Source organism: Notamacropus eugenii, chromosome 1, assembly GCF_028372415.1.
Source record: "Notamacropus eugenii isolate mMacEug1 chromosome 1, mMacEug1.pri_v2, whole genome shotgun sequence".
Classification (NCBI taxonomy): domain Eukaryota; kingdom Metazoa; phylum Chordata; class Mammalia; order Diprotodontia; family Macropodidae; genus Notamacropus; species Notamacropus eugenii.
In genome coordinates, this window is record NC_092872.1 from 453,685,091 (window position 1) to 453,711,546 (window position 26,456).

General features: G+C 41.4%; 1 protein-coding gene across 2 annotated transcripts in view; it reads left to right on the forward strand.

Moving 5' to 3' along the window:
* Positions 1-26,456, forward strand: part of PEPD (peptidase D) — a 254,600-nt gene that overhangs the window by 14,951 nt on the left and 213,193 nt on the right. For both annotated transcript variants that reach the window (XM_072632032.1, XM_072632033.1), the window contains exons 2-3: positions 1,279-1,462; positions 5,468-5,595. In XM_072632032.1, coding sequence (XP_072488133.1) covers positions 1,279-1,462; positions 5,468-5,595 — 312 coding nt within the window. The remainder of the gene's footprint in view (positions 1-1,278; positions 1,463-5,467; positions 5,596-26,456) is intronic.

A 26,456-nucleotide genomic window follows, 5' to 3' on the forward strand; every position in this document is an offset into this window, starting at 1 on the left:
TGAAGAGGGCATTAAATTTGGTGTCATGTAATAATTAGAAAGTGTTGGTAAAGACCCAGACACCCTTTACCAATACCATCTGAGGAAAAAGCACCAGTGGCTTCCTCTTGCCCTTTAGATAAAATACAGACTGCTCTGTTTGATGTTTAAGCACTTCACAGTCTGACTGCAAGCAGCTTACTTTTCCAGGTTTATTATTTATTACTTTGCTTCTTGAATCCTGTATTATTTCCTGTTTCTTGCACACATTTCCATTTCCTGTTGCCCTCACACAGGCTGACTGTCCCCATACTGGGAATATACCTCCCCCTTCACCCTTTCATCTTTTAGAATTCCCAGCTTCCCTCAAGGCTCCGGTTGAGCCGTGAATCTCCTACTTCAGATCTTTCTTAATATCTCCAGTTCCTTGTGCTCCTCACTACAGTTTTTATTTTGTATATATCTTGTATTTATCTTGTGTGTACATGTTTCCAGTAAAATAAACATTTATTAAACATCTCTAACATTCCAGGTACTCTGCTTGGTACGAGGGATACAATTATTGAGAAGATAGTCCCTGCCCTCAATAAGCTTATAGTTCAAAGAGGAGAACAACATTGTTTATGCCCTTTAGACTTTGGGAGTAATTTGAACTCTGCCCTACAAACCTAGGGGAGAGTAGACAGAGGGATGTGAATCAACCAAGGGTTGAGTTAGTAGTTTGGTGGTGAGTTTAGCAGCGATGAGCTTGTCCTGAGTGAGGCATCTTGTTCCATGGAGTGGAAACCAGGGAAAGCAGCAGATGCAAAGTGGAGAAATTCTCCTTGGTAGAATATAAGCACCTTGAGGTCAGGGACTGTCTCCTGTCTGTCTTTGTGTCCCCATCTAACACAATTCCTGGCATATGGTAGGAGCTTAATAAATGCTTATTGATTACTTCTTCCTGTGTAAGTGATTGCAAGTAAAGTAAGCCTGTCAGCACACTAGGGAGTCTTTGGGAGCCTGCCTTTGAAGCATGTGCTGAGCACACTAGCAGGAGACTCTGTGCTTTGTTGTGTCTGCCTTGGTGTATTACTTGCGTATCTCGTTTTATAAGCTGAGAATGGATTTGTGTCAATCCAAATAGTCTTCAAATATTTTCCGTATATTGATAGATCTTTTTTTCTGTCTGTATTTGTATGTGTGTCATCGCATTATATGCATGTGGCATTAAAGCCTAAGAAATCTACTAAATAGGTGGTGGTTAGGGGAGACTTGGCACATGAAGACTTAACTGGGGTGACTTTCTCTCTTTTTCAGACCTGTATTTTGGCTGGGGAATGAAACCTTGAGAGTACCACGGGCCCTTTTCTCCTTGAACAGGAAGCGTCTATGTGATCGTTTAAGGAAGAACTCAGCTGTGCAGAAAGGTTCTTTGGTCCTTCTGCAGGGAGGGGAGGAGAGTAATAGGTACTGCACGGACACTGGGGTTCTGTTCCGGCAGGTGAGTAGGGGAAGTGAAATCTAATTTGTCTTCTGTGTGTTTGTCTCTTCTGCTTTGTCTTTAGTCTCCTGGTTCATAGGTTTAGTCTGTTGGTCTGAAGGGTCATTTATGTCAAAACCTCAATATCCCACGCTGCGTTCCCATATACCACATGCCTGGTGTGTATTTCTGGAACCCAGCTAATACTGAGTACATTTATGTTACTATTGAATTGGAGCTCAACACACACTTCAAATGAAAAATCTGGCCTTCTTTATCCTCTAGTCTTGTGAAATAGATGATGTCACGTGGTAGTCATGTGTCACGTGGAAGAGAGATTTCATTTGTTCTGTTTGGCTCTAGATGGCAAAGTGAGGAAGAATGAGTGGAAGTTGTAGAGATTCAAATTTAGTTTTAATGTTAGAGGAAAGGGTTCCACGCTTTCCTGGAGAGGAATAGGCTACCTTGGAAGGTACTAGGTTCTTCCTTACCAGAGTGCTTCAAGAAAAGGTTTGATGATCCACTTGGGGGTATATTTTAGAGAGAACTCTTATTTAGGTAAAGGTTGGACTAGATCAGGGGTGGAGAACCTAGAGCCCCAAGGCCACATGTGACTCTCTGGGTCCTCAAATGCAGCCCTTTGACTGAATCCAAACTTTATTTCTTCTGTGAAGTTAGGATTCAGTCAGAAGGGCTGCATTTGAGGACCTAGAGGGCTACATGTGACCTTGGGGCTGCAGGTTCCCCACCCCTAGACTAGATGGCCATAGAGGACCTTTCCAACATTGAGACATTCTGTGATTGTGTAATACCTGCCCAGGTTTAGACTAATGTTCTGGGTCTAAGGTACTAGCTTGTTAACCTTCTTCTTCAAGTCAGAAGCGTGTTGACCTGGGTGGGGCTTTGCCATGATTCATTACATTGCTTTTTTATTTAAAAAGCACTGCTCAGGCAAGTGACTTAAACATGAATGCCTTCTGTGATATTTGCAGATTTGCTCTGGGCATGGCTCATGTGGTCCTAACAGCGCCTACCCCCAGGGCTCATCAGACACTGAGAAAGTCCTTTTGGGGCTTCAGCTTCCTTCTCTGTAAAATGAGGGTGTTGAACTAGACATCCTCTAAGGGGATACCTACCTCTGACATTCCAGTCTATGGCAGCACCACTTGACTCCTGAGTTCCTTACATTTGAGGTGCATGCTGTCTGTGGTTGGAATTGTTTGGCTTGCCCCATTGCTGCAGCTCAGTAAATGTTAGATAATGCTACTAAAGGAAATCTTTCAGAGAACTAATTGCCAAGTATTTTTGGAATAAGAAGTACTTTGGCTTATGGAGATCCTTTCTAGGCTGTCATTCATCCATTAGAATAGCTGTAAGCTTGGGCATTCCATTAAATGATTTTTTCTGAGAAAAGATTATTGACTCTCTTGTGAACTGATCCAACCATGCTGGAGAGCAACTTGGATCTATGCCCAAAGGGCTATAAAAATGTACATACCCTTTGACCCAGCAGTACCACTTCTAGGACTGTATCCCAAAGAGATCATAAAAATGGGAAAAGGCCCCACATATGCAAAAAAAACAAACAAAAAAAGTAGCTCTTTTTGTGGTGGCCAAGAATTGGAAATTGAGGGGCTACCCATAAATTGGGGAATGGCCAAACAAGTCGTGGTATGTGAATGTAATAGAATACTATTGTGCTATGAGATATGAAGAGTAGGTAGACTTCAGAAAAACCTGGAAAGACTTGTGTGAACTGATGCTGAGCGAAGTGAGCAGAACCAGGAGAACATGATACAAAGTAACAGCCACAGTATACAGTGACTCTCTTTGATAGACTTAACTCTTCCCAGCAATGCAAGGATCTAAGACAACTCCAGAAGACTTATGATGGAAGATGCTCTCCGTGTCCAGGGAAAGAACTATGGAGTCTGAATGCAGATCTAAAGATACTATTTGCTCTCTGTTTTTGTTTTGTTTTTTCTTTCTCATGGTTTCTCCCATTCATTCTAATTCTTCTTTACAACATGACTAATGTGAAAATACGTTTAATAAGAATATATATGTAGAGTCTTTATCAGAGTCTTTATCAGTTATCAGTCTTGGGGAGGGGAGAGGGAAGGAAGGCGGAGAAAATTTAGAACTCAAAAGCTTATGAAAGTGAACATTGAAAACTAAAATTAATTTAAAGAAAATTTAAAGAAAAAGATAATTGATTCTAGCAATTTTTTTACCTTCTTTCCAATTTTTAATTTTAGTCTCATTTTCAACTGAGCATGCGCTTAGTGATGATATGCAAAAATTATCTTAAATTAGAACCTCTCCTATTTCTATGCTTTAAAAAAGTTTATTCCTCTAGCATTTATGACCAAAAGCTTTGAGAGCTCCTGTTGCTAGTGATTTTGATGGAGATCAGAGACAGATGGCAAAGATTTAAATAGAAAAATTGCCTGTTCTATGAGCATAGTTTCATATTTGCAAATCAAAAAAGGTTTACTGATGCCCAGTGTGAGGCCATTAGATTAGCTATTCTTTGGGAAAGGTGTTGAGGAATAAAACATACCCCTTGCTCTGGTAGACTAGTTTAGCAGCTCTGCAAATGTCTGTTATGTACCTACTATGTGCAAAACAATTATGTAGTGGATGGTGCTGTGGGTCAGGAGTCAGAAAGACCTGAATTCAAATCCTGCTTCAGGTACTTACTAGCTGTGTGGCCCTGGGCAAGTCATTTAACCTCTTTGTCTCATTTTCCTCATCTGAAAAATGGGGACAGTAATACTCCTACCTTCCAGGGAGGATAAAATGAGATAATATTTGTAAAATACTCTGTAATACTTACAGGGCTATTTAAATGTTAGCTATTATTATTGTTATTATTAAATACAAAATTAAAAACAAAATAATTCCTCCCCTCAAGATTGGTCTTTAAAATTTTTTTTGTTTTTATGTCACCATTAACAAATATATTTCTTCCCTTCCCCCTACCCAGGGGACCAGCCCTCATAGTAAAAAAGAAAAAAGAGGGAAAAGCAGCTTAGAAAAACTAACCAGCCCATCAGCCAGTGGCTTTCAGTGCATACCTTGTTCCACTGCCATCATATCCAAGCCTCTGCAAAGAGGAAGGGAGCTGCATTTTCTCATCTCTTCTCTTAGTTGTTGTTATGATACAGCATTGTTTTTATTTTTGAGGCTATTCTTTCCATTAATATTGTTATCATTGAATTGTTTTCCTGGCTCTATTGACTTTGTACTAGTTCATGTGAGAGATCATTGAACCCCTTTATTTTACAGATGGGGAAAATCATCAGAGAGGTCAAGTCATTTATTTAAAATCACACAGCCAGTTAGTGGCAAACCTGGGTGAGAACTCTAAAGAATGTATAGAAAGTGCTTTGCAAACCTTAAGAGTTATTATTTAAATAGTAGATGTTACTTATTTTTTTATTCTTCCAGGGTCTAAAAACATGAAAAAAATACCATGTATATTAAAGGTATCAGTTTAGATGCTAGATGACAGTATGTGATTGATTGTCAAGTATATAGTACAGATTAGAGGATTTCCAAAAGGAAGAGTCATCCCTTAAGGCAGTGTTCATTAGGGAACACTTCATGGAGAAGAAATTTGAAGTAAGCCTTGAAGGATGGGTAGGCTTTGGAAAGGGTAACAAGGGTGGTCTGTGTGGGAGTCATGATACCTAGTTCTAGAACTTGCTGTAAGGTGCTTGGTCTCTGTGGGCTCCAGGCACAATGTGAGCTTGTTTCAAGTGGTGGTCATTTCATTCTTTGTACTGGTGTCTTCAGGGCCTGGCATAGTCCCTGACACGTAGAATGTGCTTAATACTAATTGACTGATTGATTTTAAAATGAGAGTGTCCAATTCGATGTTTTCCTCTCTACCTCTTGACATTCTATTGAGTACTGAATGTGTTGAGCATAATATTGTCAGTTCTTGTTGGGATGTACTTCTGCGTTGGTCTGGCCTGGATCACTGGATAACTAACCTTTTGTCCTCCTTCCTCACCCTAGGAATCCTTCTTTCACTGGACTTTTGGTGTCACAGAGCCAGGCTGCTTTGGAGCCATTGATGTCGACTCTGGGAAATCTACCCTGTTTGTTCCCAGACTTCCTGAAAGCCATGCCACCTGGATGGGAAAGTAAGATCCTTTAACATATATATAGCCTTGTGTTGGGATCAAGCTGGTGAATCAATGAAGCATAATGGTAGAACAGGAGAGCAGGAGTTTGCTTTCCCCTTGTTGTGTGATTGTGTCTGTATACACCATGGAACCATTAACTTGTGGGCTTTAAAAATATTTTTATTGATATCTTTTGTTTTTACCTTAGTGTCATTTTTAAATATATCCCTTCTCCCTGCCCTACCCCCCAAGTCATCCCCTCAACAAACATTAAAAAAAGAGAAAAAAAGAATTCCACAAAATTAATCATCACATCAAAGGGAAGGAAGTGCGAAGTGCATTTACGTTTTCTTAATTCTTTTTTGGGGTCAAGATTACATCATTCAATTTGGGTTTTTTATTATTTTATTCGTGATCTTTCAGTTTGCCTTATTATAGTCTTTATGTGTATTGTTTTCTTGGAAATCAGTGATTTGTGAAAACTGCCTTTTTTGAACGCCCTTTCACACAGGTGTAGTAAATTATGAATAAACACTGATTAAGCACCTGCCATGTGCTAAACACTATGCTTAGCCCTGGAGGTATAAATATAAAAGTAAAGACAATCCCTACCTGTAAAGGTCTTACATTCTACTAGGTGAAGAACACACTCCTCAGGTGGTGGTTACCAGAGATGTTCTGGTTTGGGAAGTCACAGGGATGGTGAGTGGAGCCATAGATAACTGATTGACATAGCCTTTTCAGTAATAATGATGATGCTCCCTGACACAAGCCCCCATTTATAAATTTGTAAAGATTTATAAAGCTTCCATATTTATAAAGCCAGGGGAAAGGTGGATGGCCAGAGTGGCTAGGGTGAATTATGAAGCATGGCTGGGACTGACTGGATGTAGGAAGCCATGAGACACATTCACTAGTGTGGACATTGAGGGCTTCAGGGCTGAAGTTCAAGAACAGAAAGTTTGACCCCTGACCTGTCCCTGAATGAATGACAAGAACATGAGTGGAGCAGGATGTGAAGCATGACTAGGGCCCATCCATAGTGGGCCATTTGATATACTCCCCAATCAGGATAGTTTAGTGGAGTCAGTCAAGAGACCTAGGATTAGTCCTGGTTTTGCCTAGCTGTTGCTAGCTCTTTGTGACATTGGACTGGTCACTTTATTTCTTTATTTCTTGGTTTCTTCTATAAAGTGAAGATAAAATACTTTATCTATAATACACTTGCACTGCCTAGCAAGGGATAATAGATTCAGAGCTTGAAGAGACCTCAGAAATAATTTTCTCCCACTTCCCTCATTTTACACATTTCCCACAAAGAAGTTGCCAGTGACTTCCTGAAGGTCACACAGGTAGAAAATGCAGGATTCAGACCCAAGTCCTCTGATTCCAAATCAAAGGTTCTGTCCATTGGACCATGACTAGGGATGCTCTGAATGTTCCATAAGATAATGTCTGTAAATACAAATGAGTTGTTACTGTTAAGGTGGGCTAAATCCTGTAACCCCAGACTGACCCTCCCCCTTTGCCAAGTATTACATTTTAGCTGATAGCCAGCATTTCATGTGGAGAATCGGGACTCGTGTCAGAGAGGATCCAGATGTCTCCATGGGGAGTGCTAGTCATTGAGCCATCTCTTGGTATGAGTTTAAGGTTTAGGGTGAAGGGATGGGAACTGCAAAGAAAGGCTTTTGTATGCTCTTCAGGCTTAGGGATCCCTCATATTTCAGATGTTCTCAGATTGCTACAATTTGATGCTGAAAACAGGCTAAGCTGCATAGCCCTTTCTGTTGTGCTTTAGGTCATAGCTTAGGAGCTGAGGATTTAGGTGCTGGCCTTCTCACTAGCCAGTGTGACCCCTGATTCTTACCCTAGAAATAGGAATCCTTCATTATAAAAGTCAATAAAGCTCCCTGAGATTTGCCTCAATAGTGAGAGGAAGGAAAAAAAACCAGACTCACAGAAGGCAGCCTTGGTTATGTAGCCTTGGGCTAACCAGGGCTGCCTTTTGTCTTCTACAAGGTCTCTGCCTTTTTCCTTTTCTCAGTTATCCAACCTTGGATTAGCTAGGTATGCTACACTTATGTTTTACATCTTGGATGCTGTCCCTTGTTGGGACACAGAAAAAGGGGAAACTCAGGCCAATCTGTCAGTAGAACAAAAGGTTAAATGTAGGAGGAGGCCACCATTGTTTGGATAAAGTGACAATCTCACTTCTTCTGACTGCCCTGTCTTCTGTTAGCATTGGTCCTGGGGGAGGCAGTCTGAGAAAGAAACCTGTATTAAATCATTAGAGACCTGAGTTCCAGTCTTTCTTCTGTTACTGTCTAGCCAGAGGACCTTGGCCACTTAGCCCTTGCATTCATTAGACAGTCATTAAAACCCTCAGCCTGCATCAAGATTCCCATGACTGGCCTCCAGACAACTACAGTAACAGAACAGAAGGCTGCGGTCAGCCCCATAGGCCACTGAGCACAGGAATCTGGGCAGCGTGGGAGATGCTGTGTTCTTGCTTTTTGTCACTTCAAAGGTGAGGGCCATAGCACCCAATATCCCAGTTTCCCTTAGTAGCTCATCCTGGATCTGTTATCCATGAATTAATCTAAACCTTATATTTTCAGGCTATAATATTTGGGTGGGGTGGGGTGGAGTATGAATTCAAAGCTTATGCTTGAAAAAGGACTTAGTATCAGATGAATGCTGTGTTCAAATCCAGTCTTTCAGATTTACTAGTTATATGATTCTGGGCAACTCTTTGAACTTCAGTTTCCTCATCTGTAAAATGGTAATTATAATATGTTTTGTACCTATCTTACTGGGTTGTTGTGAGACTCAGTCAAGCATTTATTAAGTACCTACTGTATGCCAGGCACTGTACTACCTTCTGGGAATACAAAGTAAAAAATGAAACCGTCCCTGCCTTGGATCATCTTATGGAGGAGAGACAGCATGTCCATATATAGATATATGCAAATTAGATATGTAATAATTTCAGTATAATTTTTGGGGAAGTGCGCTAATAGCTGGGGAAATGTAGCTTTGTAGAAGGTGGCATTTGAGCTGACTCTTGAAGCCAGACAGGAAGTCTGAGATGCAGAGGTCAGGGGTTAGTGCATGCCAGTCATGCAGGAGAGCTACTGCCAATGCTCCAAGATGGGAGATGGAATGCCATAAGAAGGCAGTCTGGCACAGTGGAAAGAGCTGTCTCTGGAGTCAGAAACTGGGCTCAAATGCCACATTTAGTACAGGAGAGTATCTTTACCTGCCAGAGCCTCCATCTCCTCCCTGGCAGCAGCAAGGGGTTGGACCAGACAGCCTCTGAGGGCCCTTCCAGGTCCAAATCTATGGTCCTATGATCTGAAGGCCTGTCTGTCTGGGCTCTGGGGCACATATATCAGAGTAATGGGTAATAAGCTTAAAAAACAAGTTGTGAAGATCTTTAAATGTCAAACAGAGTTGTTTATGTCTGATCCTGGAGCTAATGAGGAGCCACCCAAATTTCTTGAGGAGAATGACACGGACAGATTTACATTTTAGGAAAATCACTCTGGCAGTTGTGTGGAAGATGGATTGGTAGAAGGTAAGACTTGAAGCTGAATGAGAGGCTATGGCAAAGAGTCCAGACAAGAAGGAGTGAGAATCTGAGCTAATGTCCCTCCTTTCAGTTGAGATAAGGAATGGATTAGAGAGAAGTTGTCAGGGTAGAAATGACAAGATTTGGCAATGGATTTGATATGTGGGAATAGAGAATGACAGGATTGTGAACTGGGTGACTGGAAAGATAGTGCTCTGGATAAAACAGGAAAATTTGGGGGGAGATATTGAATTCTGGTTTTGATTTCTTGAGTTTGAGATGCCTATGAGACATAACAGTTTGAAATGTCCTGTAGGCAGTGAATGTGACTGGAGTTCAGGAGAGCTACCAGGGCTCGATATAGAAATCTGAGAATCATTGATGTGATCACTAAGCTCAAGTGAGCTGATAAAATTATTAGGAAAGAAGAAGGGCCAGGATAGCGATACGGGGTTACACTCAGAGGGCAGGAAGGAGAAGGGATGACTGGGACTCGTCAGGTAAGTAGGAAAATGAAGAGAAAGCAGTATCACCAAAACCCTAAGAGAGAGAGAATCCAGGAGGAGAGGGTGGCCAACTATACCAAATGCTGCAGAAAGATCATGAAGGCTGAGGATTGAGAAAAGACCATCATATTTGGCAGTTGAGAGATCATCAGTAACTTTGGAGAGAGTAATTTCAGATTGGAGAGAGTAGAAAGGAGAGTGAGATAAAAATGTTGATCATTCTCTTCTGCTTGATAGTCTCTTTTCTGTAGGTTTTTGGGACATTACTCTTTCCTCCTCCAAGATTCTTCTGGGTCTCCTTTGCTAAATCCTCATCCAAGTCATGCCCTGTAACCATATACGTCCCACAAAATTCTGTCCAATGTCCTTGTCTTCCTCTGTAGTACTTCATGCGGTAATTTCATCAGCTGCCATGAATTCAATTACTATCTCTAAGTAATTGGCATATAAAATTGGTAATTCTCAGATCTACCTATCCTGTCCTAACTTCTCTACTAACCTCCAGTCTCACATGTGCAATTGCTTTTCAGATATCTCAAACTGGATATCCAGTAGAAACTTTAGACTCACCTTGTCCAAAATTGAACTCATTATCTTTTCCCCCTAAAACTTTCCCCTTCTTCCCTTCCCTATTACTGTAAAAGGCAACACCATTTTCTTGGTTCCCCAGACTGGAAGTCCAGGTCCCATTCTCAACTTCTTACTATCTTTCACTCCCCTTACCCTATCTGTTGCCAAGGCCATTTCAGCATCTCTTAAATATACTCTCTTCTGAGTGTGTTCTCTCTTGTGATACTGCTACCACCCTCATACAGGCCTTTTCAGCTCATTCTTGGACTATTTCTGGTGGGTCTGCCTGCCTGAAGTCTCTCTCTAATCCAGTACATCTTCTCTCCAGCCACTGAAGTGAATTTCCTAAAGTGCAGGTCCAAGCATGTTACTCTCCCACTCAGTGAGCCTCAGTGGTTGCCTGTCATCTCCAGAATCAAATACATAATCCTCTCTTTGGCATTCCAAACCTCTCCTTACCTAACCCTTCCACTCCCTCTCCCACCTGTCAAGTCTTCTTACACATTACTTGCTGTCGCATGTTCTTTATCCCTCCTCCCAGCCATTCTGTGAACATGACGCCCCCATCTCTCAGCTCCATGATTTTCTCTATGCCTGGAATGCTCTTCCTCCTCATCTCTGCCTCCTAGCTTCCTTCAGGCCTCACTAAAATTCTTCTATAGGAAACTTTTTGCAACCTCTCTTAATTCTGGTGCTTCTATTACTTCCTGTCTCTCCTACATAGAGTTTTTTGTACATGTTTGTTTGCTTGTAGTCTCTCCCATTAGATTGTAAGCTCCATGAGGGCAAGGACTCTCTTTTGCTCTTTTTGTATCCCCAGAGCTTAGCTCATTGCCTGTCACATAGCAGGCTCTTAATAAATGTTTATTGACTTAACTGAATGAATGAATAAGAGGAAGTAGAGGCAGAAAATAATAGGTTTTTTTTTTCCCCATAGGAGTTTGGTTAAGGAAGGTAGGAGACATTCAGGGCAATAACTTTAGGGGATGGTCTGTTCTAGACCACAATGAGTATAGTGCCGGGCCTGGTGTTGGGAAGACAGACCTGAGTTCAAGTGTAGCCTCAGATATTTGTTGTGTGACCCTAGGCAAGTCATTTCACTTTGTTTGCCTCAGTTTCCTCATTTGTAAAATGAGCTGGAGAAGGAAATGGCAAACCACTCCAAACCTTTGCCAAGAAAACCCCAAACGGGGTCACAGACAGTCAGACACAACTGAAAAATGAACAGGAAGAAGATTCTAGGATGATTTTTTAAAGATGGGGAAGATTTAGGTATGTTTGTAGGCATAAATAAGCCAGATAGGGAGAGATTGAAGATAAAGAAGAAAGAGGGATTGAGGGAGCTAGAAAAGGTGGGAGAGGATGAGATCAAGGATACACAGAGAAAGACTGGATTTGCTGAGGAGAGGGACGATTCTTTCATCCAAGAATGGAGTCAACAAAGAAAGAATGGGGCATAATAATATTTTGTGAGATGTAGAGAAGAGGAAAGAAGTTAACTTACGGCAAATGGTCTCTCCTTTTTTTCAGTACAGGATCAGGTGAGGTCCTAGGCTATGAGGGCAGGGGAAGAGATGGTCTGGAGGACTTAAGCCTCTTTAAGAAGCAGGATGGAAAATCATTTGGCTAAAAATGAAAGGATTGCCTTCCTTCTCTGAGGGCCTTCATAATTTCTTAGTGGCCCCAGGCAGCCCAGTTGCTGCTTCTCAGCATGTGAATAGGAATACATGGTGACAGTAATCCAGAGTCTGGTGTGGGGGACGTGTGCATGGCAGTAGGACAGGGAGAAAGGATTTTAGGATTGTGTCTAGGAGAAATGGGTAACTAAAGTGACTACATTGCTTTGATCCTTGACTAAAGGGTTGAGTTTGGGAAGACAGTGAAGTAAAACCAGAGCAGGAGTGAAGACCTGGGAGAGCACAGAGGAATGGAGGACAGAATAATCATTTTTTAAAAAAATTTATTTATTTAACTTTTAACATTCATTTTCACAAAATTTGGGGTTCCAAATTTTCTCCCCATTTTTCCCCTCTTCCCACCACAAAACACCGAGCATTCTGATTGCCCCTATCACCAATCTGCCCTCTCTTCTATCATCCCTCCCTTCCCTTGTCCCCATCTTCTCTTTTGTCCTGTAGGGCTAGATAACTTTCTATACTCCATTACCTGTATTTCTTATTTCCTAGTAGCAAGAACAGTACTCGACAGTTGTTCCTAAAACTTTGAGTTCCAACTTCTCTTCATCCCTCCCTCCCCACCCATTCCCTTTGGGAAGGCAAGCAATTCAATATAGGCCATATCTGTGTAGTTTTGCAAATGACTTCCATAATAGTCGTGTTGTGTAAGACTAACTATATTTCCCTCCATCCTATCCTGCCCCCCATTGCTTCTATTCTCTCTTTTGATCCTGCTGCTCCCTAAGAGTGTTGACTTCAAATTGCTCCCTCCTCCCACTGCCCTCCCTTCCATCATCCCCCCAACCCTGCTTATCCCCTTCTCCCCCACTTTCCTGTATTGTAACATAGGTTTTCATACCAAAATGAGTGTGCATTTTATTCCTTCCTTCAGTGGAATGTGATGAGAGTAAACTTCATGTTTTTCTCTTACCTCCCCTCTTTTTCCCTCCACTAAAAAGTCTTTTGCTTGCCTCTTTTATGAGAGATAATTTGCCCCATTCCATTTCTCCCTTTCTCCTCCCAATATATTTCTCTCTCACCCCTTAATTTCATTTTTTTAAGATATGATCCCATCCTATTCAATTCACTTTGTGCTCTCTGTCTCTGTGTGTCTGTGCGTGTGTGTGCGTGTGTGTGTGTGTGTGTGTGTGTGTGTGTGTGTGTGTAATCCCACCCAGTACCCAGATACTGAATAGTTTCAAGAGTTACAAATATTGTCTTTCCATGTAGGAATGTAAACAGTTCAACTTTAGTAAGTCCCTTATGACTTCTCTTTGCTGTTTACCTTTTCATGCTTCTCTTCATTCTTGTGTTTGAAAGTTAGATTTTCTTTTCAGCTCTGGTCTTTTCATCAAGAATACTTGAAAGTCCTCTATTTCATTTAAAGACCATTTTTTCTCCTGAAGTATTATACTCAGTTTTACTGGGTAGGTGATTCTTGGTTTTAGTCCTAGTTCCTTTGACTTCTGGAATATCATATTCCACACCCTTCAATCCCTTAATGTAGAAGCTGCTAGATCTTGTGTTATCCTGATTGCATTTCCACAATACTTAAATTGTTTCTTTCTAGCTGCTTGCAATATTTTCTCCTTGACCAGGGAACTCTGGAATTTGGCCACAATGTTCCTAGGAGTTTCTCTTTTTGGATCTCTTTCAGGCAGTGATCGGTGGATTCCTTGAATACTTATTTTGCCCTCTGGTTCTAGAATCCCAGGGCAGTTTTCTTTGATAATTTCATGAAAGATGATGTCTAGGCTCTTTTTTTTGATCATGGCTTTCAGGTAGTCCCATAATTATTAAATTGTCTCTCCTGGATCTGTTCTCCAGGTTAGTTGTATTTCCAATGAGATATTTCACATTATCTTCCATTTTCTCATTCTTTTGGTTTTGTTTTGTGATTTCTTGGTTTCTCCTAAAGTCATTAGCCTCCATCTGTTCCATTCTAATTTTGAAAGAACTATTTTCTTCAGTGAGCTTTTGAACCTCTTTTTCCATTTGGCTAATTCTGCTTTTTAAAGCATTTTTCTCCTCATTGGCTTTTTGAACCTCTTTTGCCAGTTGAGTTAGCCTATTTTTAAAGGTGTTATTTTCTTCAGCATTTTTTTGGGTCTCCTTTAGCAAGGTGTGGATCTGCTTTTCATGCTTTTCTTGCATCTCTCTCATTTCTCTTCCCAGTTTTTCCTCCACTTCTCTAACTTGATTTTCAAAATCCTTTTTGAGCTCTTCCATGGCCTGAGCTCATTGAATATTTATTTTGGATGTTTGGGATACAGAAGCCTTGACTTCTATGTCTTTCCCTGATGGTAAGCATTGTTCTTCCTCATCCAAAAGGATGGGAGCAGATATCTGTTCCCCTGGGAAAGTAACCTTCTGTAGTCTTATTTTTTTTCCCCCCTTTTCTGGGCATTTTCCCAGCCAGTTACTTGACTTCTTGAGGACAGAATAATCATTCAAAGAGATTAGGTATAGAAAGAGGTGGATTGATAAGAAGTTATTATGTGATAAAGGAATTTCTAAGTTAATTTTGGAAGAAGAACCTGCTATGATTGGTAACAAGATTAAGTGTGTCACCAAACCTGTATGTATTTCCTAGCACCTAGCCAAAGATGCAGTGTAGATCCCCAGTGGAAAGCAGACCCACTCACCACAGATGCTGCACAGAACCTCTGTAGGTACAGAAGTTGTTTAGATTTTAGACAGCCGTACATACTCACCCAAGCATGATGGCTGGGTAGACTAGCCAAAGAATCTAAGACTCTCCACAGAAGCTGTGTAGTAGACCAGGGAGGTTAGTAGATTAAATTGCTTCCAGTGCAATAATGGATGTAAAGCACTTTGCAAAACTTAAGAATTTGCTAATTATGATAGCTTTTATTAATTGTTGTTCTCTCTTAAAGGGAACCCTTCTCTGAACTTCATCCCTTAAATTTCCAGGGTTTGGTAAACAAGTTGGTGCTTTCTTTGCCTGTCCCTTGTGATCTTATGGACTTTAATCTTATCCCCTCTTTGCCCTTATTTCTTTATATCATGTGACTCTGTTCTTGGAATGCTGCCCTCTCAGCCGAACCATCTCTGTGCTCCCTATAGCTGCTCACTTTGTGCCCCTCTCCAGCCCCTCACATCCCCTTTAAAGTGCAATGGCTCAGATGATACCTGACAGCATCCCTGGGGAGGAAAAGCCATGAATATAGTAGTATACTAAGGAAGGTGGACATTTCCTGTTCCATTTCTATGCACTGGGTAGGACCCAGAATAGGTAAGTATAGGAGTGTTAACCATTTATTGGGCAATAGTTTTTCACAAGGTGGGGGGTGATGGTGAGGAATGTTTTGCCTTTTCTTATCCCCTTCATCATGATACCTGGTCAGTGGGAGCAAGGAACTAGAATCTCACCATTCTTTAATCAAATCTACATCCCTCCCTTAAGGGGGAGCCTTGGACAATAATAATAATGATGATGATAGCTAGCATTTATGTAGAACTTTAAGATATATAAGAGCTTTTTATAAAACATCTTATAAATATTATTATCTCATAATTCCATGGGTTATGTGAATTATGGTTGTGTGTGGGGGTAGGCTCCCTATGTTTTCTTAGTATTAGGACTTAAGTTGTTCTTGTCTCTCATCTCCTCTGTTATTACTAGCTCTCCAATCTTGAAGAAATTACTCAACCTGTCTGAGCCTCAGTTTCCTTTTCTATGAAATTAAGGAGTTTGACTAGATCTTTATGGGTTCTTCTAGCACTAATTTTCTGTTCTTTGAAATCAGGACCCTAGCCAGGATATTTATCGACCAGAAGATAGCCCTTTTAAAATTTCATTGGTTCATATATTAAGTGCTGGAAGAGAACTTTGAGATTATTCAGTTCAATCCCTTCTCTTTACAGATGAGGAAATGGAGACCCAGAGAGGTTAAGTGGTTTGTCTAGAGTCAAAGAGGTCAGTCAGGATTTGAATCCAGGTACTCTGGCTCTAATTAGATCTAGTCCTCATTCTATTGTATCAGATTCATTCCTTCCCCTTGACCACAGACCCTTCTTCAAAAGTTAGGGGAACTCAGTTTAACAAGATTGACCCGTCCCTACCCCCCAGCCCCCATGAGTTCCCTCCGTTCAGGTCCAAGCATCTGTCATAAGAGGCACAGATCATCAGACACTGAATGGGATGCTTGTCTGCAGTAGATACCAATACAAATCTGCAGATGAGAGGATTTAATTTTAAAAAGTGCTTTCTTATAACCATCAACAGTGTAAATAAGACCTGAAAGTGAGTGATGAGGCCTGAGGAAGGGCAGAGAAAAAGGTGGTGAAAAATTTTGAGTCCTACTCTTAAAAGCCTTTTTGAAGTCAAGACTTTGTATAGCATCCAGATGTGAGTATACAAAATAAAAAATTCCCAAAGACTTATTCAGGAAGAAAAGTAAACCACTGAGCTGATCCCTGTGGGCTCTCTCCTGCTGCCTCCATGGTTACCCTGAGTGAAATGCTGGTTAACTCAGGATCAGACTCAGGGAGCATGAGGACTTGTTCAATTTCACTACAACATGTCACTTTCCTAGGGGCTGTGATGACTGCCTCCTATGCCTAGAACATAATTTCCTGGGCCTAACACAGCTGATGGTGTTAGGGATAGGGTGACAAGGGACACTCTCCAAATCAAATGCAATTTCCTAGTTCTCTGCTGGTGCTAATTCCAACTTAAAATTGAGTCTTTAAGGAAGGGCTACAATCCGAAGGCTTGTTTCAGTATCCCTTGCCAGCCAGCTCATGAAGCAGAACTGCTAACGACTTATAAATCAGCTACTCTCCATCCCTGTGAGAAGAACGGAAGACACATGACAAGAGAAAACAGGTCTAGAACAAAGGGACTCCCTCCTTCCCAAAGGCATCCAGAGGAGAGGAGAGGAAAGGCTCCAAAGCATTGTGTATGCCCAGTAAGATCATGCTTTTCCAATCTGCTCAGCAGTGAGAAATAATTATCATAAATCAAAGAGGCCCACTCTGTGCCAGATATCTTGTAATTTAAAACAACCCAGTAACTCACTAACCAAATTGATAATGAGTGCCTCATGACATTAGGCAGTGAAAGCTGCAATTTTTACATTAGCCTGGAATAATCATACTCTCGGCAGAAATGACACACAAGAAGGTGGGAAGCTTTTAGAGGGATTTTCTGCACACATCAGATGTCCATGGTTAAACACTGACTTCAGCATCAGCCCATCTGAGCCATATGGGGGTGGGAGAAAAACCCGTGACAAGGGCAGCATCTGCAGGGAGCCCAAATGTAACTGGCAGCTAAGGGATTGGGCTGGGGACAGACTGTGGCCAGAGAGCTAGTTGTCTCCATGGGGTTAATGCTTGCTTCTGAGCAGCCCTTTCTGTCTTCCAAAGCATTATGTCAACTGAATTTCACAATACCCATGTGAAGTGTGTGAGGTGTTACAGTCATCTACATTGTACAACAGGCAGGCTTTGGGGTATGTCTCTTAGGTTCCAGAACATACAGCTTGGTTGCCTCTGTCAAAAGACATTGATAGTCACATGGAATGTGTTTTTTTATGCCACTTAATTAACATCTTCAGTAGAGTATGATAGTTGTGGAAGTGTCCCATCCCCTACTAAACTGTGAGCTTCCTGAGGACAGGGACTGTGTCTTATTTGTATATCCCACAGGGCTTCATACATTTAGGAACTCCAAAAAGGTTCATCAAATGGTCAAGGGGCATATTTTTGCTGGGTCTTGTATAGTGACTACTATGATCTCTTCAAAGATAGAAACCTTTTGAATTTGATCTACTGAAGGATGCTTTTACTCCCAGCTTTTTGGAAACACAGGGAATGTTGGACACCTGTGGTGAGTCATGGAGGAGAAATATCAGCAAGAGTTGCAGAGGAGGAAACTGACCCCTGCTGGAGAGGGAGACTGGAGGATTATGTTTCCACTTCCACTCTCCTTGATTGGTCTCATCAGGGGGCAGGATTATTCACATGAAACTTTTCTGTAGGAAAAATGGATAAATGAAATTTCAATAAGTGCCTTATAGTATTTTAATGACTTTCCAATGTCTTGTGTTAACGATCTGTATGTCAGGGATTCATTTTTTGAAGAAGGAAAGCAAGTATGGAGTATCTTGAGCAAAAAATTAAATACAGGGCTTTTTGGAATAGTTAGGAATGCTCCCCATTGCCCCTTGTGCCTTTTAAGAAACCTCCCCTTCTGCCTCATTCTGCTCTGGAGAAGAGCCCAGGATGGAAATGTTGGGAGCAAAGGTTTTGAGGGGCTAGAGGGAGATTCTTTCCAGGGTATGACGCTTGAAAGGGGAAGGGTATAGATAGAATTCATAGAGCTTCCCTACCCCTAACATATCTAGACCTGCAGGAACTCAGAAAAGGGGAAGGCCTTCTTTAGGCTCTTGTTCCCTCTTCCCCAGGCCCAAGAGACATGTTGATTTATCTCACATAAATGCAAGACACCGTCTCATTTTCTAGGAGCAATGTGAGAGGTCACAATTTTCTGCTGCTACCTCAGCCCATTTGTAGCCAGACTAGTACCTATACATGTTCATAGGCTTATTGAATCCAAAGCTGGAAGGGATCTCATAAGCCATGTGATCAAACCTTTTCATTTTATGGATGAATTTGAGGCTCAGAGACTTTGTTACTGACATAGCATCACATAGGCAGGTAGGGAGATAGCCAGAATTGAATCTCAGGTTCTTTGACTGAAAGTGAATGCTCTTACCCTGTCCTCTGTTATATGATTCTCCGCTTATCCATACTCAGTTCTGCCTCTGAAGTACCCAGGCATGCTAGAAAAGGCTTTGTGAACTTGGGTGGCTTGGTCTCCAGTGCTATTTTGGTTCAGGAACTCAGTTGGGTCTTTTGTTTGGGAACTGACTTTTGTGTGCAGGTTTGTCAGTTGGTTCCAGAATGATCATTTCTCACTCTTGGCTAGACTAGAGATCAGAAACAAGAGTAGAATGAGGACATAAAGCCAGCTCCTGACAGAGGATGTCTGGTGATTCCATGAGCTCCAAAGATGTGGCAGGAGAGAAGATGTGTTCCTTCTATGAATTAGCATACGAGTGAGCACTGAGAGGGCACTCTGGGAAGACTGATATTTGTGTTCATTTAAGAAGAATGTGACAAGGCCCTTGAATGAAACAAGGCCTTCCTGGGGCTCCTACCACCCCCAGCACCTTGTCCAGCTTAGTGGTATTTCTGGCTTTCAAAGCTAATGCTGCTGTCCACAGTCAGTCATGAGATTTACTGGCTTCCAATGGGAACTTTTCTCGGGGGACACTCACATCCTCTTCATGCCATGCCCTCATGCCTACCATTGGGGACTGTTGTTTTCCCATGCCTCTTCTTTGTACTCATCACTGGAGTTTCTGATTTCTCCCTAATGACTTTTCTCTCTTTAATGCAAGATTGGGGAGAATCAGCTTGCAGCTGTGATTCAGGGTGAACAATCTTTGATACTGACGGTAACTTTTCAGGTCCTTCTGTCTCCTGAAGAATGGCATAGCACAAGGCAGTGCCCAAACCCGTGGGCATCTTGCTTTCTAGTTTAGTTCTTTTGTTGACTCACTGGGACCTTGATACACCTTCCCAAACCTTAATTTTCTTACCTAAAGGTAGGGAGGAGAGGGACTGGTATAGTGAACTCCCAGGTGAAGTAATTCCCTTTACTAGTGCAGGTTGACACTTTCTCTGTAACTTCTCTGGTCAGAGGGTTGTCTGGGGTGATGAGAAGTGATGTGACTTGCTCAAGGTCATACTGCCAGTATGTGTCACAGGTAGGACTTGAACCTCAGTCTTCCTGACTCAGAGGCAGATTCTCTATTCATTTTATATCATGTCATCCTGCCTCTGTGGGTCTCATAATAAGACTTTCCCTCTCCCTATCTCAGAAGGTTGTTTTGAGGAATTAATGATAATGACCTTGCCCCTCTGCAGATACTTTATATCTTGCAAAGTGTGTTCCCATCTGTTATTTCATTTTACCAAATAAAATGTAGTAATTATAGGGGAAAAAAATCATGAATTCCCAAGGAAATATTGATATGTGGTCTTAGGGAAAATTCTTCCGCATTCCTGTGTTGTCAATTAGCACCAACAGTTTCAAGAACTCTCTCTTCTTATAATAGTGATGACAAAGTTCACGTTCACACGATGCCTTCAGGTTTTAGAATGATCAAGCACATTCCTTACAACAGCCCTGTGAAGTCCAGCAGTCAAAATGACTTGTGTTACGGTCTTGTAGTTAGTGTCAGGGTGAGGCTTTGAACCCCAGCCTCCTGGGTCCGATGCTCTTTTCATCATCCTAAGCCACATATAAGCACTGGTGCATTCTCTCATTTGATCTTCACAACTACCCTGTAACGTAGGGTGTAGATTGTTATTCTTCTTCACAACTGAGGAAAACAGTGAAGTGTCCAAGATCCCACAGCTAGGAAACCATAGAACCACCTGCCTTCTCCACTAAAGTGCATCTCTACTAAAGTTAATTGTCACTAGATGTGTGCAGAGTTTTAAAAAAAAAAAAAAAAGGCCTCATACTTGACTGGTTGCCTGTACTTAGCACCCTTATTCATTCCCTTTGCCATCAGCTACAGGTCTCCAGCTCTGAACTCCATTCACTTTCTCTGAGTAGTGTAGAACTTGCTAAGAGATCTGATTCTCAGAAAACTGAGTGACTGAAGTTTTATCAGATGCTTAACAGACCAGGTTGTTGGGGGAAGACAAGGGAAGGCAGTATTACAGCAGAACTGATTTTAGGGACTAGCCATGTGGGGACTCATCTTGAGAGTGCAAATGGTGTAGATCAGGAAGAACTCACTGAAACGGGAACTAGTTCCTTTTCCCTGAGGAAGTTTTCTGAGGACCCCAGGCCCTCAGAGTACCTCTCCTTGTTTTACCACATCTGAGAAAGACCCACAGCAGGCATTGTCTCCTGCTCATTTCCAGGGGAGAGGAGTGGAGAGAGGGATGGGGAACATGTGCAAAGAGTGAGTTCTCAATGAATCCCAAGGGCCAGCTGGTACATTGTATACAGGGTGATCTTGGTTGAAAAGTCAAGGATGTGACTGATTACTAAACAGGCAATGAGCATTGGCCTTTTTTGAGACTCATGTTGACTAATATTAGATGACTTTAGTTCTAGCTGTGGTTAATGGTCTGCACTGTCCTGAAGTAATTAAGCTTTCTCAGTTTTACATGCTTTTCTCATATTTTAGGGCTTATTTGCTTAGTGGGTTAGAACATGGTGGTAATGAGGCTTAGAGCTTAGATACAAGGCCTGGCTGGACCAGTTAATGCGTCATAGAAGTTCTGTTTCATGGTCTCAGCCTGTATCCATATCCCTCTTTCAGCTGATCACTTTATAGATGTGTACATTTGGTCACAAGAGGGACCATTCAGGAGCCTGTGGGTGGTTTTGCGGTCCATACAGTTCGTCAGTGTTGGGGAAGGGCAATGGACATGTTTCTAGGTTATCTGAATAGCCTGGTAGCATTTTTATATATTTTCCCTGACTCCTGTTGCCCACACTTAATAAATGTATGAGGCTTCCCCAGATGGCAGCAATGTGAGGACTGCTTCAGCCACAGCCCTTCACTCAGTCCTTCCACATCTATATCCATTGGCCTTTGATATGAACCTATGACCTAGACGTGAGAGGTGGCATCTTTGTTCCCTTAGTAACCATCTCCAGAAAGTCTGAAGTGAATGGCAAAGTTTTTGAACAGAAGCACCATCTGGCTGTGGCTAATGCAGGGTTTTAAAAGTCACCCATTTTGGGAGTTGGGGAGGGGTTTGTTCAGGAAAGAGGGTGCCTGGTATGACTGTGTACTTTTTGCATATGACTGCATCCAACCACTTTAATAATCAATAAGACACAAAGAGAGTGGCAGATAGGATTACCTTGCTTTTTTCAATCAAAACCCATCAGAGTGAACATTTGACCTTCAGTTGCTCAATTCCTTTTTGAATTCTCTGTTTGATAGCTTCTGAAAATCCATCTGGCACTTAATGCAATTCAAAGTCACCCAGAGAAGCAACTTACTTGTATGCAAGCTCTGTCTCCTCATCTGCCCCTTAATACAGTCCTCTTGGAAGAAATTTGGAACCGGGCACCTGAGTTCTAATCAGCTGGGATCAGAACCCTTTCTCGATTGGTTAACCCCTTTTGGGACCATTTTATCAAGGGTTCCTATTTCACCTGACCTTAAATTTCCCTTTCACATAGGTGCCATTCTTTTATGACATAGAAGTCACTGCTTTTCTTTTTTTCTTTCTGTTTTTTTTTTTTAAACTCTGCATGGTTATACTCCTTCTGTCCACAGAGTCCTAGGCATGTGGTTGAGGTGAGGGTGTTGAGAGCATTAAAATGTTTTCCTTTGTGTATTAGTCACCTTTCTGCTTAGTCATTCTTGGTGCATATCTACCCACAAGCCTCAATTTGGCCAATGACTCAAGTGCTAGCTTTTCTTTTATAGACTAATAAAGTTACTTTATATGCGTCAGTCATTGCCAGCAAAGCTTTGGGAACCCACCCCCCTCCCCCCAGAGACTTTATTCCTGGTGTAAAGGACAGTTGATTTGATGTATTCACTCATCTAATTGACTTTAGTCTGTTTTTTTTTTTTTTAATGTGAAGGTATAATGGGGACTGAGGTATCAGGGTTATTGTAGCAGGGACATTGGAACCAAGCTGTGCCCATACTGATAGCCTGGTTTATAGTGGAAAACATCACAAGACTGGCGTTGAAATCTAGCCTCTGCCATTTCTTCTGCATATGACCTCATGTAAGTCCCTTAAAACTCTCTGGGATTCCATTTTGTCATTTCTGTGTGAGGTGATTGGAATAGGTCTCTAAGTGCCCTTTTACCTTTAACCTAAGAAACTTATCCTAGGCCCATCTTAGGCCTGTTAGAGCACTGTATGTGAAGAGCAGAGAGAGCTGAGGCTTCTTGAGATTTGAGATGGATGACCTAATGACCTCAGAAGGCTCAGGTGCTTATCCCAAGGAATGGACCCTGGGGGCCCAAAAGCTTTTTTTTTTTTTTTTTTAAAGAACCAAGAAGGCTTCTGTTACCAGGGCTAAGGCTTTCTGTCCATTGAATCCCAAGCCTCTTCCCATGATTTGACCACTGTACTCAGTTTGTCCCTAAATGAAACATAGGTGAGGGTATTTCCCCCTTTTTAAATATTGTAATCCTTTGTGAGAACTAGCTTGGGGGGGATTTATTCATCTAATATCTTGGCAGGGTCTTTTTTGTTATTGTTGCTGGGGTTTTTTGAGAGGTTAGTTCTGAGGAGCAGGGATGATAGAGCATTAGGGCTGAGCTTTAAGAGTTTGATCTTATTTCTTTTAGTTCTAGACTTCTGCCGTAGCCTATCTTCCAGGTTCCAGCTATCTCTGAAATCTCATTATGATGGGCTCTGAACATGGCCTTTCTCACCCAAAGCCATGGGCAGCCCCTTTGTGCCCAGTGCTTCTTTCAGAGTAAGCTTTTCTGTCTCCAGCCTATTAAGCAGTGTCTCTTGGATGGGATGCTTGTCTTGAGTCAGAGCTCTTTGCTTTTCCTCTGACAAGCTAATAGAATCTCAAAATGGTTGCTGACTTCTATTCAGAGGATATCACTGATCTTTTCTCAAGGTAAATTGAATGAATGGCAGTGGCATTATTTTTAGCTGAAGGCAGACTCTAGCCATTAGAAATTGATGGTGACTATTGTAATTTGGCCTTATTACTTATTCATTAACCGTGTGCAGGTGGTCAGACAGCCAGCAAGACCTGCCATTTGAAATTTCATTTTCCAGAGCCCTCAGTAATGCTTGCACTGTATGGCATTAATTTAATGTCTCTTTTTTTAGGGGAGATCCAATATCTGATGTTTGCACTCATAGTGTATAGTGGCCAGCGGTGGTGCTAAGCCTTTCCCAGCTGTCAGGAAAGGCCTATGTCTGTGGAGGGTGGTCGTGGTCGGTGGGCAGCATGTACAAATGTCAGGAACTTGTTATGTTACTTTTCAAAGGAATAGAGGGTTGTCCACTTTCCCCTTCCTTCCTTCCATTTTATAGCATTTATAAAATTTATAAAATTTATAAAACCATTATAGTGGTTTTCCTTTTTAAAGAGTCCGCTTAACTTTGCTGGCATTTATAATCATGTCCTCTCCCTGCTTCCTGTGTCCCTTTGGCCTGGTTCTGAATGTGGTTGGATAGAAGCCTTCGGTGCTGTGATTGAGCCTTCCATCATATGTGCTTCTGGTCCACATGAAGCCATTGGGTATCCCTGTTGCCTTTGAGACATAACTGCCTGGGTCATAAGTGGGCTGTCTGGCCCAAGTTTTTCCATAGAGTTCCTGGTAGTCGTGGCTACGTTGTCCTGGCATACAGAGGCTGCCTACGTTAGCTTTGAAAATAAACCAAGCAATAGTCTCACTTATTCAGACTCTTCCAAGACTTATTTACGGCCTTACAGTGATTTCCTCATGTCATTCTTATGGTTCCTTTTGCTAATATACAAGTTCTCTACTTTTTCTCTCATTAACACAATAAAGTTCTATTTCTGCCTCCTCACAGAGGAGCCAATGAGTCCCTTTTATAACTGATTTTATGTTAGATGCCCTGGCTCACTGTGTGATAAGGTGACATTTAAATGATTTTTACTATAATTAGCACTAAAAACATGAAAAATAACTACTATTCAAATTTAATTATCTCTGCCCTTTTTAAAAGGACGAAATTCAAAATGCCAGAAGAAAAGCTAGTGGCTTCTCAGATTTTATTTAAAAAATTATTGTTATTTCTGTAAAAATCAGGCCTTTGGGCACAAATTCAATTTCTCAAATCTCTGTAACTAAGAGCCCATTTTAATAGAAGTGTGTCATTTAAAGTAACATTGACCACAAGGGAAAATGAAAAGAAATAATGGATGCTTTACAAGCTAAAGGTAGAAAGTGGCCACTTTAATTCTCTTGGCCATTAGTAGGGGCCCTGATCCTTCTCAGAAGAGAGATAGGTTTGAGACTGGCTCTTCTGTTGAATCAGTTGTTCCCTTTTTCCTAAGTGTTCCCAAGCCAAAGCTTACCATTTTAGATGTAAAATGCTGCTTTTTCCACCAAAGGGAGTTGTATTGACTTGAGCACTGAAGCTTGGCTATTTGTGGTGCCTGGAATTATTATAATGATTTGACAGACACCCCAGTGCCATCCCCCAGGGATTCTCTCTTTCCATATGAACACATATCTTTTATAAGTTTGCTTTTGCAATTTCGATGCCTGTCATCATTCTTTTCCTCTCCCAAATTTTCCTTCTATTTGGGCTCCTTTTGTTATTGAGTGGCTGTACTTTACTGAAATGTAAAAGCCTATTGGGGTTCCTAGGACTGCATCAGCTACATCTGGACGCATGCATCTTTTAAGATACATAGCTATTAAGGGCACTTGTACAAAAATGGGCACTAACATTGTTTTATAATGGTTTCACTTGACACAGTGTTTTAGGAATTTGAAAGTTTAGGCCACCCATTAGCAATCCTGTATTTGTGCATGTTAAAGAGAGTTCAGGTAATGGCTGAACATTGCTTGGGTACATGATAGGGAAGTTAATACTCCTTCAGAAAGCCAAAGTCCTTTGCACTCATGGAAATTTAAATTATGTGCTCCCCAATGACCTGTATAACTATAGAATGTTAAAACTGGATGTAGAGAGGCAATGTGTCATGGGAAGATGAGAGTTCAAATCCTACCTCCGACAATAGCTATAAAGACCCTGGGCAAGTCACTTAACGTTTTTAATTCTTAGTTATCTCATTTATAAGTCAAGTCAACAAGCATTTTATCAGGTGTCTTCAATGTGTGCAGGTACTCTGCTAAAGTTAAAAAAAAAGAAAAGAAAAAGTCCTTGTTTTCAAGGAGTTCACAGTTTAATGGGAGAGACCAACATGCAAACAACTGTGCAAATAGCATATATAAAGGGTAAATTGAAGATATTCTTGGGGGGAGGATGCTAAAATGGAAGGGTTCTAGGAAAGGCTTCTTGTAGGAGATGAGAATGATCGTGGAATCCAGGAGGTAGAGATGAAGAGGGAGCATTTTAGGTATGGAAGACAGCCCTGTCAAAATGCCTGGAGTCAGTAGATGGAGCATCTTGTTTTAAGAGCAACAAGGAGGTCTCCATCTCTGCATGGAAGAGAGTACATGGAAGGGAGCAGGGTGTAAGAAGATTGGAATGGTAGGAAGGAACCCAGGATATGAAGGGCACTAAAATCTAGAAGTAAAAAGAGTGGGTTAGACTGGATGGCTTCCAGGAATTCTTCTAACTCTAAATATTTGATCCTTTGGAAAATATCTTAGAGATCACCTAGTTCAACCTTCTCGTTTTACAAAACCCTAGAAATTCAGATTTGGGTGGGACCTCAGAAGTAATCTACCCCACCCTGTATCTGAATGCTTATTCTCTAGACTTAATTCTTGAAAGAGGAAGAAACTGGGGCCCAGAGATGCAACTTGTCTTCCCAGGCTTAACAGCTATCCAAC